Source organism: Halyomorpha halys, unplaced genomic scaffold, assembly GCF_000696795.3.
Source record: "Halyomorpha halys isolate HHAL.00 unplaced genomic scaffold, Hhal_1.1 Scaffold508.1, whole genome shotgun sequence".
Classification (NCBI taxonomy): domain Eukaryota; kingdom Metazoa; phylum Arthropoda; class Insecta; order Hemiptera; family Pentatomidae; genus Halyomorpha; species Halyomorpha halys.
In genome coordinates this window covers 557,189-570,808 of record NW_027106467.1, presented here as the reverse complement: position 1 = coordinate 570,808, position 13,620 = coordinate 557,189, and the positions used below count along the sequence as shown (strand labels likewise).

General features: G+C 30.6%; 2 protein-coding genes across 3 annotated transcripts in view; one reads left to right on the top strand and one right to left on the bottom strand.

Moving 5' to 3' along the window:
• Window positions 1–1,019, bottom strand: part of Myo31DF (Unconventional myosin ID) — a gene marked incomplete in the record, with an annotated part of 53,090 nt that extends 52,071 nt beyond the window's left edge. Inside the window, 1 exon segment of the mRNA XM_067044837.1 lies at window positions 822–1,019. Within this exon segment, the coding sequence (XP_066900938.1) occupies window positions 822–913 (92 nt within the window).
• A 2,065-nt stretch (window positions 1,020–3,084) lies between these two features.
• mge (translocase of outer mitochondrial membrane 22 homolog mge) lies at window positions 3,085–10,151 on the top strand. Of its 2 annotated transcripts, XM_014425409.3 has the most exons (5): window positions 3,085–3,254; window positions 3,544–3,638; window positions 5,582–5,696; window positions 8,178–8,305; window positions 8,960–10,151. In XM_014425409.3, exons 2-5 carry the CDS (start codon window positions 3,570–3,572, stop codon window positions 9,011–9,013), a joined length of 366 nt encoding a protein of 121 aa, XP_014280895.1. In that variant the 5' UTR covers window positions 3,085–3,254; window positions 3,544–3,569; the 3' UTR covers window positions 9,014–10,151. The 2 variants fall into 2 exon arrangements, with proteins under 2 accessions (XP_014280895.1, XP_014280894.1); XM_014425408.2 differs by lacking the exon at window positions 3,085–3,254 and having other exon boundaries at window positions 3,437–3,638.
• Window positions 10,152–13,620: the final 3,469 nt, after the last annotated feature.

Here is a 13,620-nt window from a genome sequence, read left to right as displayed (position 1 = left end):
AAATGATTCCATTAATTTTACATCATGTAAATTTTCTATTAATTATATCAAACTAAACTTAATTCGTTTATAATAAAAATATGTCTTGCTCAATAGGTTTTTATTCTATTATTTTACATTTTTTCTTAGCTAAGAAAATAACTAAACAAGATCTTCTAATCTAAATTCCTGTAACATCAAAAGCTATAATTTAAGGACACTTTTTTTTTGTTAATAAAACACTAAGACAAATTATGGTTAAAAGTAGAACTTAATATTTAATTTATTGACTATATGGTTTTATTAACTTGCAGATCAGTTAGACTAAAAACTACACAATGACCTTTCTTTGACTGGAGAATTAAGTACACTGTAGTAAAATACATAAATTGAATAAAAAAAAAAAAAAATGAGAAAATTTTTAAGTACCTTAAGCTCTAAACAGAAGGGGCGTATAAATAAAAACTAAAAGGAGCAAAAATTATTCAATATTATGAGAAATATAAATTTAATAAGATTCTTCAAAAATGATTACAACTCATAATGAGATAAAGTCAAAGAATTTATTGGTTTTAATACATACCAGAACTAACATTAACAATTAGCATAGCAATGAACAAAAACATTGTTCAGTTGTATTGTTTCATTTTTAAAATTAACTTTAAAATACTCAAAGAACTAAATTAAAAACAATTGGATTTAACTATCTTCAAAACAGTTAGTTAGTTACAAATTCGTGAAAGATATTCTCAATTAGGAATTAGAGTGTCTTGTAATTTTTAAAAAATGACACAAGTATATAAGGTACAAACATATTCATCAATTATTAATAACAGACTCACCGAGTGGTTAGATTATCAATGAATTTATCCATAGTTATTTCGTCCAAAAGGACGAAATCCCTAATTCCAACTTCTTCTTCTTGTACTACCATCGTTATAACAATGTAAGCACACACAACACCAACGACCGGCGACACCTAACTAATCTAGGCTAGTTTACTAAATAACAAAATGAGTAACTGCAACAGGTGTCCTTCCAAAGAGGTCCCAATGAGCAATAGCTACCCCACCCCAACTGTCGTTGCCTCTGAAAGATAACATCTTCACATTTAAACTTCAATAATTTCAACACATCTATTTCTACTACTTTAAATTTTCCTTGTTAAATATCATAGATTGTCATTTGAAAGGATATTATCATAAAATTAAAATATTCAATGTCACTTTAACATACCTTGCTTTTTAACAGTCATTTAATAATTCTCATTTATATTTTATTCCTATTAATGTACATAAAGAATTATTCGAAGCATCTACCAAGGATTTTGGTCTTACTGCTAAAGTGAATATTCAAACTTTTTTTTTTCTTATTGCTCCATATGTGTACTTGACTTTCCATTTATACAACGTTTTAGGATTAGAACGTAACAAGATCTTTTTGGAAAACTTGATACTTCGTGAAGGTTCTATCCATCATTATCATGTATCTTCTATAATTTGAGGGCCGGACCTTCAAGGGCAGGAGTACGACGTTTTCAAGCTAGTTCCCAACTATACTGGCATTCCGATACTTACTGAAATATGGATGAGCCATAAAGGAGGTAATATTTTAGTCTTTCCGTTTGTAGGTAAGTAGGGATTTTTTAAGCGCATGGCTCCACCGACTTATAAGTTTGATGGCTTAAATTATTCTGTGATATTCCACGAATGCTTTAAACTAAAAATAGAGGTATTTTTAGCCGTAGTTATGTCCAGCTATTTTATTTATGACTAAAGTAACTATTGTTAAAATTTTAAAATTAAATGTCTAAATTCTCACACGCACAAATGTGTAGATGGTTATTTGTATTGGCTAGTAAAAGTTGGCCTGAATATATGTAGACTACTGTCGGTCTTTGGTACAAACGGAAGACCGTTTTTGGATAAGCGTTAGTGATGGATCAACATGTTTGTGTTTTATAATGTTTTAGAACTGGAAACAGATAAATATTCGTGCTTTCCAAACCTTTAGATTTAATAATTACATCAGCTAAATGTTTTAAAATTGTATCAATTGGCTGCGAATAAAGTGTTTCAAATTTTGTCAATTACTTTAACGGTATACTTCAATTAAACGAGTATACATTTATAAAAATATTATATACCAAGATAATTAAATTAACAAGTATCTCATAAAAATACTTGAATGAAAGTTGAATTCATAGGTAACTTAGTATTTGATTGTAAGAAAGGGATCCGGGTTTTGGCCAAGAAAAATAATAGAAAAACTATTTATTTTGGTTATTAATAAATAGTTTTACTACTATTTTTATATCTTCCCGACCACCATCTGGACCATCTTCCTAAAATCATTAGATATGCTAAACTAATAATCTTCTAATAGTAATCTAGTTCCATTTTTAAGAATTTAACTACCTTCTTTGCCAATATTTACATTTCCTTTTATTTTGTTTCTTTATATTTGTAGGAACTGTGGAATCGAGGCGAGGGGTAAAACTTTGGATCCGGCTTTAGAGATCTGGGAAAATCGCTTAATCGTCATGAAAAAGTTTTGCAATTCCATTAGTATTCTAAAGATTGAATGAAACCAACTAATCTATAATTTCATTGCATTGAGGCCACCGCAGACAAGAGAGCTAAATCGTCACGTCAGCAACCTCATATCGTAACTGTTGGAGTGCCTTTTCGATTCTGGCTTGGGCTGTTCGGTTTTATTTCTAGATGGCCCCACAGAATAAAATCTCGACATTTCCACTCGGGTTAGAATAGGTAGTAACCAGGATGATAAAAAACTTTCCGTATGTCAGAAATATGTAAGTATGTAAGGAAGAGAGTAAAAAATAAAGGGGGTTTCATTTTATTTTGGAAAATTGATTGATAGTTTGAACCTTATGAATGCAGGGTTTTTTATTTACAAAACAATCTCAGCTAACCTAAATAATATTGTAATGCCTAAATTTTTACCCCCCCTTCGAAGAAATAAATTAGTAAAAACAATACTATATCAGCAATTATATTAAATTTCAATTGTCCTTATACCAGCTTATATAACACAAAAGAAAATCGATTACATTTATTTATTTAATGAACCATATGATAAAACGTCGTATTTTTCACGTAATTGCTTAAGAGAATAAATTTATAGTTTCTATATTTCATAGGAAGGATTAATTTAAGGTTAATAATAAACCTATGAATAAAAAATGCTGATTGGAATGAAATATTAAGAAAGGCTAAAGTTTAATCAAGAAGATTTACTAGATTTTTGAATAGGTAAGGATTACATTTATTTTTCCATAACAGACTTATTACCAACTCTATTCTAATTTTTAAAAATATTTTTGTGAACTTCTGCTTTTTCTTCATATTACTATAATTATTTTTTAAATTATTGTATTTCCTAATTATTATATTTTTTTAACATTAAAATTTCATTGGCTACACTGACAGTCACTGATAAACTACATTACCGATCTAACCTATATAAACTTTTATCCCACATTGAGTGAGCACTATTCGGGTTTTATTGTTTAATATATATTTATTTTTATACTTATGGCAGAAGAAACAGACAGTGGAGTAGGTTCAATGCCTGACAGTAGTAAAGATTGTACGCCAGAGAAAAAAAGACGGCTGTCGTCTTCATTTGAAGAAGATGTAAGTAGATTGATTTTTTACTATTGTTTCATTTGACTAAACATATTATGAAAACTTCCTCGTGCTGTTTAGTTTAGTTCTACATCGGATATTTTATTATAAATTTTATTTTACTTTCATTTTCTATTTCTTAGTATCCTATTCTAACTGTAGTATTGTTACAATACCGGCAAATTACTATTTTTTGTTTTTCAGTTTTTCTTAATATTGAGAAATCATTCAAATTTTAAAATATGTAGGAAGTTTATCTCATGAGTGGAATTAATTAATTTGATTTATCCTCCTGAACATGTGAACTAGTTGGTGTTTTTAATACAATAGTTTAATTACTTAAAATAGATGTTAAAATGAGTTGTGTATATTAAATTCAGTGAGAAACTTGTATAACCAAACTTTTTCACCCTTTGATTCCTTCTTAGATTGGTTATATTACAATTTAATGTTTCATTAACAAAATAAATTGTTCTAGTTTTCAAAATGTGGGAAGACAAATCTGTAAAAATCAAAAGTGAAATGTAAACACCGCACCAATCTTAATTCTTAGGCAGGTACAATGGAAAGTAGATGCATCCTCTATTCATGCCTTAACAATTGAGATATAATTCAGTTAACGGAATTTGTTTACAGATGATTCATAACTGGGCTTTCTTGTCTTATTGGTATATTTAATACGTAATGATCTTACATGCTAAACTTGGAGGAAGGAGTATGCCAAATAGTGTACAAGTCTCTATACTTTACTGCTAAACTGTCTTTGAACTAAAGTTTGAAAATGTAAAACTATATCTTGAATGATAGCTTATTGATATTTTAGAGTAGAAAAATAAGGAATTGTTGAAATGAACCCTCCAATCAAAATCTCGTTATGAACGTTAAAGGAATTAGGTTAAGTTGGCCATGAGGTCCAAAGCCGTTTGCTTGGACATCTCTGTTCAAACAAGAATTTCACTCAGTTCACAATCACTGGACCTGTGAATTTGAACCACAACTACATTTCAGTTCCTAGGCAATATTGCTCAGTAAATTTGGCATTTATCTCTCCTCATAGAAAACAAGTTTGCAATATAAGTAAGAGAATTAGTTTTTGACTAGCCGAAACATTTCTTCATACATATGTCCTTGTCACCTAAATGAGCAGCTGTGAGTGAGTGAACTATCCAGTTGTCAATTCCTATCTCATTTTTACTCATAAATATTCCTTAACAGGAATACTTACTCATCTGGGCCACATGTCATGTCCACCGGAATCTGGTAATCATATTGACCGTATCAGTTTTGCCAAAGAGGTAATAGATCATCTTGTTGATTCTCTGTTTCCATCCTCCATTAATAAACCTGGGCCAAAATATACTGATGAAAAACTTTACTTTTTAATATAAAGAGATTTTGACCCTCAAGCTTAGTTGTGGTATAGGTAATCTTATACTAGTATTTTCATATGGTTTTGATTCCATATATAAAGGTCTCTTTACGATTGAACCAGACCAGATAAATTGAGGTTTTCACCCAGCTGAACTCACCTGACAAGGAGAAAATATGGTCCCAAACCAAATATGGAACAATAGAATAGAGTTTGAATCGGATTTGACCGCCCTGTTGTTCGTTGGAAACTTATATTATACCCTCTTTTACTCCCTACTGTATTTATCTGGTCTGGCCCTATTGTCCTAAAGCACCTTAAGGACTAGACTAATTAGGGTCATGTAGTTGAAGGATATTATTTTATGAATTTCTTAAAGCATCTACAACTACTACAACTCTCGTGTCTTTGATTCAGTATTTGATTAACCAATTGTTATACACGGAGATGATGTGATTGGCATGTTTGTATGCTTGACAGCCAAATTTGTCTAATAACATTATTAAATTTTCAATTGTTGATTAAAATAATATGGCTCATTCATAGTTTCTATTTAAATTGTATTTAACATTTGTTTTGTCAGGATGAAGATGATGAAACTTTAGCCGAGCGATTATGGGGTTTAACAGAAATGTTTCCAGAAAAAGTTCGTGATGCTTCATTCTCGACATTCTGCGGAGCAAAACATGGACTAAAAAGTAATGGATTCTATTACATCTTTTTATCTTATATATTTAAGTTTCAAGGAAAACATGTAGTATTTTGCAGTTTTGAAATTTAGATGCAGTAATTGGCTAAAATTCTTTATATATCTTGAATATCTAATTACTTTTCTTCTTTTATTTATACTTCACACTTAAGATATGATATAGTGGCTAAGTGCCATTAAATATATTCTTCTATAGTTATTTAACTAGTTGTTTCAAAATAATTTATTGAATTTACTGATTTACAGTATTTTTTTTTTAATGTTAAGAATTTGCAGCCCACTGTGAGTAATTGATAGTACTCATCAGAGTCTTGATTTTTATACAATAATGTATGTTTTTTCATGCATTTTTATTGATAATATTCTAAAGGAAGTTTATTTTTCATCTCAGCATCTTAATAAAAAGCACATAATTTTATATTTGGATGATTTCAATGGTGTAACACAAAAATTAAAATGCAACATTGGAGAACCTTCAATAATTAAAATAAAAGGAAGATGATCAGGGCCCTGTTTCATAATAAAGTACAAACTAATACTATTAGTCTTGTAGATTTATCTTAATTCAATTACACTGACTTGTACAATAGTAAATCGTATTTTAGTATTTTTTAATTCCTGTAATATCACTAATAGTTATCTCTATTATGAAAAAAATATTATTATTATTATTATTACACTGAGGGTCGGGAATCCCTTCCTCACTTCGACCCAATTGGATCTTTTGTGAGTTACCCCTCTTTCCACTAGATATCTCATATGAATCCTATGCTTCTTATGAAGTTCAATAATTCTTTTGGGTTTAAATGTCTTCAGGTTCCATTCTGTCCTGTACCAGATACTGTAATCTTCTGAATGGAAGGGCTTCACATTCACACAGAATGTGCTGTGCCTTTTCTTCATCTTCCATACATAGACGGCAGGTGGAATCCTCCACCAGCCTCATCTTCTTAAGATGATATTTTAAGGGGCAGTGGCCCGTGAGGAGTCCTGTTATCGTCCTCAGTTCATTTCTAGTAAGGTTAAGGTAAAATTTTGCCTTTTCCTCTGATATTTTAATGAAGAGCTTGGATTGTTTCATACCTGGTTTCAGCATCCAGTATGTTTCCTTCTCTTTTTGTTCCCAGGAGTTAACCACATTCCTGATTGCACTTCCAGATATGTTGCAATATGGCTCAGGGCCAATTAGCATCATTTCTGATCCCTTCCTAGCTAGGGTATCTGCCATCTTGTTACCTTCAATCCCCTCATGTCCTGGGGTCCACATCAAGGTCAGTTTATTGCCTCTGGCTAATTCCTTTAGTCTCTCTAGGCAATTCCAGACTAGCCCTGATTTTATAGTATAGGACATTATTGCCTTTAAAGCAGCCTGGCTGTCTGACATTATATAAATCCTTTTTCCTTTTGGATTTTTTTTAATGTTTTCTAATGCCGCTATTTCTATTGCATGTATTTCAGTTTGGAAGACAGTTGGGTATATTCCCATTGCTAGAGTTCTTTTGCAATTAGGTCCTACAACCCCAGCCCCTGCTTTTCCTTCCTTAACTGATCCATCAGTATACCAGACCAATGCGCCCTTTTCAAATTTAGGGCCTCCTTTCCTCCATATCTCTTTGTCTGGAATACATACATTAAAGTTCTTTTCAAAATTCTTTTGGGTAAATGGTTACTTAGAAAGCTCATCCATTCCTTACCCTTAATTTTATTTAGTATCTTTAAGTGTCCATAATTCCAGTCACGTTCTATACTTAAGACACTCATTATAGCTTCTTTTTGTATCCAGATGTGTAGGGGAGTTAAATTCAGAATTGTCTCCATAGCTGCTGTGGGACATGTTCTGATTGCTCCTGTCACACTTAGACACGCCATTCTTTGTACCTTTTCTAGTTGAAAAGTTATGAATAATTATAAATCATAATAAAAATTATGAAAAAAATAAGTATTAGTATTATTATCACACTGGTTTCTACACTTGTACTTATACTTGTACGAATACTATTAGCTTTCATTATGAAACAGGGCCCAGGCCCTGGATGGGGTAAAAAAAACTCAATTAGTTGTAAAACTATTTATTATGAGCTAACGTTGGCTCGTAATAAATAGTTTATGACTAATTAAGTTTTCTTTTACCACACCCATACCATCTTCCTTTTATTATTACTCACAGTCAATCATCGATCTTCCACTTCAATAATTAAATTCTTAGAATATGGATTTTATTTGATTAAACATTTTCTTTTAAAGCAATTATATTTATAATCATTCTAAACTCCATCATTTTCTTCAAAATTGGAATCTTAGATTGAGAAATTTGATTGAAATTATGATTTTGAAGTAAATGGAGATAAAAATAGTACAATGCTTAGAAATAACTTTACTTGTGTTGACACCTATCTCAGTCTTTTGTCAGCTAAAGGCTCAAAAAGGATTCTTAATATCCATTACAATTAATCTTTGATTATTTTTTTAGGTTTATACTCTTTTGCTCGAACATCTATGTGGATAATATTCAGCAGTTCAGCCATTCTTCTAGCACCTGTGATGTTTGAAGTTGAAAGAGCACAAGTAGAAGAAGCCCAGAGATCTGAACAACGACAGGTAACTCGTCTATATATTCATAATAGATTGATTACAAAAAAACATTGATTATCAAGTAATTGTGGAAAAACAAAAGGTTATTTTTTTTTTAAACAAAATATGCTTAGTGGTTTATTTTGTGAAGATTATTATGTTATTTTCTGCTCTTTTCTTTTCGGGAAATTAATTCATCTTCTTACTTCCATTTCTTTATTTAATCACTTTTACATTAGTACCTATTCTTGCTGATGTTTTGGATGGTTTTTTCATCAAAGGAAACAGATAAATATCTTCAGGAAAGAAGATAGGCGTTGTTTTATTTCTCTAAATTAAGTTTTACAAAAATAAACTTGATTATATTTACAACAATTAGTGTCCGTACAAATTTCTGTGGAAACGTTTTTCTTAGTAAATTGTTTTGATGGAAGGGTTAATTATTTTTAAAATAGAAGGACAAAGTTATCGATGCCTTATGTTTCTTGCGATTTCGCCATTGTAAAAATATTTAAATTACTTCTTTGAATTGAAACAGTCATATAATTTTGATAATTTGTCATAACATGAAACAAAAGTTGATTTCTTTGTTAAAAAAAATTTTTAACTTATAAATAGTTTATTCGTATAATAGAAGCTTATTTATTTTTTGTTTTTTAATTTCATTTATTTATTTCACAGGCACTACTGGGTCCTCATACTGCAATAGCTGGCGGATCTCCCCCAATCCGTTAATTAATCTAAATATCTAGTTATTTTTTCTTATTTCCTTTTTTTTTTTTTAATATTTTTATTTTATACATTACAATACAATTTTTTGTATGTACTTAGTTGTTTGTTAGTAAAATGTTTATGCAGTTAGAATATTAAAATCAATTGTATAAATAAAACAAACCATCGCAGGTAATCTTGTCTTGGAAGATAAATGAGTTCTTGCATGGTCTAGTCTGATTACTATTTTAATTTTTGCATTTGTTGATTAAATATATAATAAAAAAAGTATTGCTTACTTTTGAAACCTTTGGTTGTTTTATCAATCTTATCATTTGCTAGCGAGTAGAAATCAGCCTATCTACCCAAAACTAACACAGTGTATGAGTGTTGATTATGTCAAAGAAAGAATTAAGTTGCTCATCTCTGTTTGTATATTGTCACGAGATTCATTTATTTTTGTTAACTATTAAATTATTACTTTGTATAATCATGTTTTTAAGTGATGGTTATGTTAATAATACTGAAGAAACTAGAAGTAATTCTAAAAAAGAAGTAGGAAATAATACAGAGGATCCGTACTAGTTATAGACGCTTATATTTATGTTTGGTGTTTTATTAAAAACAAAAGAATTAACCTCTCTTGTTATCAGTCTCTATTTTTTTCTAGTTTATTTGAGGGTACATACGTCCTTATTTATTTTTATGGACTATTCTATCCTTACTAGTATTTATAACTGTGTAAATGTGAATAAATAAGTTTATCTCATCGCAATCGTGAATATACCAGTTCCTTCCATTGTTTTTATCTTATTTTATTGTAGGTAATTAAAAAATGCAGGAATTACATTAGTTGGCATACTTTAAAATTTCTATTTAATTTTTATCGGTTCTTAGAAAAAAAATAAACCAGACATCAATAGTTAATAATTGAAGTTATGAATTCAGTAGCTGCAAGGCAACTTTAGGACAAAATAATGGTATTATATCACATTAATAATTATATATTCTATTATAACTAGTATTTGAGGAGAGGATAAAAAACATCTTTTATATTTAGAAGGTAAAACACTATTGCTTTTCTTTTGTTAATCTGAATGATATTGCACTGTCATTAGCATGTTTCCTCAAAAGTATAGAAATAAATGTAATTTGGCCTCAACAGCTGTTTTATTATTCCTACTATATCATTTCAAGAATAACTTTTAATTTAGATTATATCAAAGGACAGGAAGCCAGGGAGTACAAGTAATAATTTTGTAAAAAAAGATTTTTTTTCTATCTCTGCGCCTGAACCAAAATTACTACCCAAAAATTCATCTCAATATTTAAAGAGCTTATAAAGGGACCCTTACACAATCAATTAGAATGATAGTAATGGCAAAGTTCGACGTTGAGATGACACTTATGGATTATGAGAACATTTTAAATTTCAAGTAGATGGAAGGATATGAGTACTTCATATAGTGCATTTTGTTTTATTGTTTTGGGCAAATGCCATAACAAGATTCTTAATGTTCATTTTCTGCTCTGGCATTTCGTTCCTTGAGACCATGTACAGATCCCTTGAGATTTTTTCTATTCACTTTCACAAAATATCAGTCTTCTAGTACCCTCCCACTTTTAGTAGTCATGCTTAGCACATAGAGTACAATCTGATGAGCACAAAGTGAGACTAAAAAATTAGTTTGCTAATTACTCTCTATAGGTTAGATTTATTGATAAAATTAAAAACAACAACTAATAAATTGATTTATCATTACTGTTGTAAACTAATGCTCTCACATGTCTCATTCATATTTCTAGCAAGGATGGATTATCTTAATTTTAAATAATGCCTTCTCATTTCAATTCTTAAACAAAAATCTGCCTGCAGTCTTGTACTTCTAACCCCAGTTTCTTCAATCTACCTTTGAAGTCAAGATCCCAACCTACCTATTTATTCATCCCATTTCATTAAGAACGGTTTCTTTTAAAAAATCCTCTATGATTTCCGTTACCTTTTTGACTTTGTTACCCATCTCCATTTGTAAAACATCCTTATTTCATTCTCTTATTTACTCTTAATTCTTAATACCTACCTAACCTCCTAATCTTGTTACAATCATCTCAAACAATTTATACAACTCTCATCATTAACCACCAACATTTGTCTTAAGAAGGAAGCATCTTTTGTCAATTCTAAATTGATAAGATAATACAGTATCTTAAATACCATTTCAGTCTTTAAGTGAACACAAAATCAAATATAAGCCACAGCTTGTTATCTTCAGTCTTAACATAGTTTTAGCATTTTTTTCTTATTGTTCTGTATCAATTGTTTTGTAATAGGGAGAACATATATTATAATATCAACTAATTTTGGAAATATATATCAAAGAAATAATATTTCATGAATGGTGTATTATACATAAAATATTTAATGAATTAGAATGCCAACAATTTATAGGAATAGCATTACTCAATAAAACTGTGGAAGTGTTAACCTATTTATTAAAAGATTAATAATGATGGCTGAAGATGTGGATGACCACTTGTATGGTTGTTACCCTGCATCATCTAGTATTTTTTGCTGTTGGGGATATGTTTAAGAAATATCCTTACACATCTTAAATCTAAATGATATCTACAAATAAGCATTGATAGAAAAAGTATAAGAAATCTATATGATATAGTTTTGGTTATACAGCGTATTTTATTTGAGGGGCTGAAAATGACCATCACCTCTTGGGATGATATCAGAACTATTCAAATAAACCAATCCTCATTTATGTTATATAGCATATATATATATATATATATACATGCTTCTTATGACTGATTTTGAGCTTGGGGGAATGCAAGGATGAGGATCAGGGATTGCCCTGATTGGAGCTTTGTGGTTGGATTACCACCTGGTTCAGTTGATATTTGGTTTGTGGAGTAATATTGACAAGTAAACCTGTACAGGGAAGTCATATTGCAAATTCAACAATTTTTAGAATAAACCATACGAAATGTGATTACTCCACATCAATAAATTTATGGTTGATATATATAGTGTATATTTATGGTTGATAAAACGTATTAAGAATAAATATTATAATGTTTATAACTTTTAGTTTTATGATTGCTCAAAACAAAAAACCTGAACATTTTTGAAACCCGATAGGACACGTCGAAAATCCTCAAATAACGGCACTGTCCCGTTCAAAATTGTATATGTGGCACCCTTAGCCCAGTCTTCGGCTATATCACTAAGGATGATCTTGACTATCCAATCACCAAATAATATCGATACTGACAGACCAATGGCCAAAAGTACTCTTTTTTTTGCTCAGTGGCTAGATCTGAAAGACAAAGATCCGACAAAAACCACACATTGAAAATTCGATAAGAAGTAGCAGTAAATAGACAACCTGAAGTTAAGGTAGGAAGCACCAATCTTAAAATGGACAACTTGGTTGTCATTTGACTTAACTGTTGACTTGTGTCCTATGAATCCTATAAATGATATCGCCTCACTTAATGGATTTTTTTCCGTAAGATCTATAGAAAAATATTAGTTCTAATAAACAGTCAAGAATTTTAAAATGAAAACTTGAATTGAATTTTAAGAAGTCAAAAGTTTAAAAAGTATATGAATCATCCTAATACAAATAAATAAAAAATAAGATAAATAAAATTTAGTGGTTCGTACATTTTAAAAATGTTCCTGTGTATTAACCTGCTTTGAAGGAACTTTTATCTAATCTTGTTCTTGATAGTAAAAATAATCTCCTTTCGAATTTTCTTGTATGTTTCCCGGCATATCGCTACTTTCAAGTCTATTTGCAATTGATGCTGCCTTGTTTCGTTCTGGTTTCATACTACCATAGTTTTGCATCTTCGATGTTTGAGTCATAGTGTTACCCCAAAAGTAGACTGTTCCAGGAATATTTGCAGGAGCTAAATTAAATTTACTTGAGGGGTTTTTATTCGAGGAATTCAAATTTGGCTCCATAACCATTGCATTAATCGGCGCCGACATCATATTTTTATCAGTATTGCTATTGGATAATTTCTCTCCACTATTTTCGGGGAAACCCTTGTTAGGAGCTTCTGTCTGTAATTTGGCTACTGACTGAGTCTCAGGTAACTGAGCAGCTTGTTGCGCTGATGAACCAATAGTAGGGTTCGTTACAAGCTTGGCTTCATGTTGCTTTTGTTCTATTCTTAGAGGAAACAAAGTCTGTCTTTGGTCACTTGCACTGTGTGATGGCAAAGGCTGTTGTTCTAAAACTGGAATGGCAGATTGTTGTCGTTTTGATTCAACAACTCGTGATATTATGGTTGGAGATTGTTTTCGTATGGATTGAATTTGAGGTTGGTTTTTTTCTTCGGAGCCTTGAAGTTGTGGATTGATTTTACCCATGGTTAGAAATTGTTGTCGCTTTTGTTGTTCACTAGTTTGTTGCTGCTGTTGGTAACGTCGTTCTTCAGTTTGTTGTTGCTGTTGGTAACGTCGTTCTTCAGTTTGTTGTTGCTGTTGGTTACCTTGTTCTGCAGTTTGTTGCTGCTGTTGATTACGTTGTTCTGCAGTTTGTTGTTGCTGTTGGTTATGTTGTTCTGCTGTTTGTTGCTGCTGTTGGTTACCTTGTTCGGCAATTTGT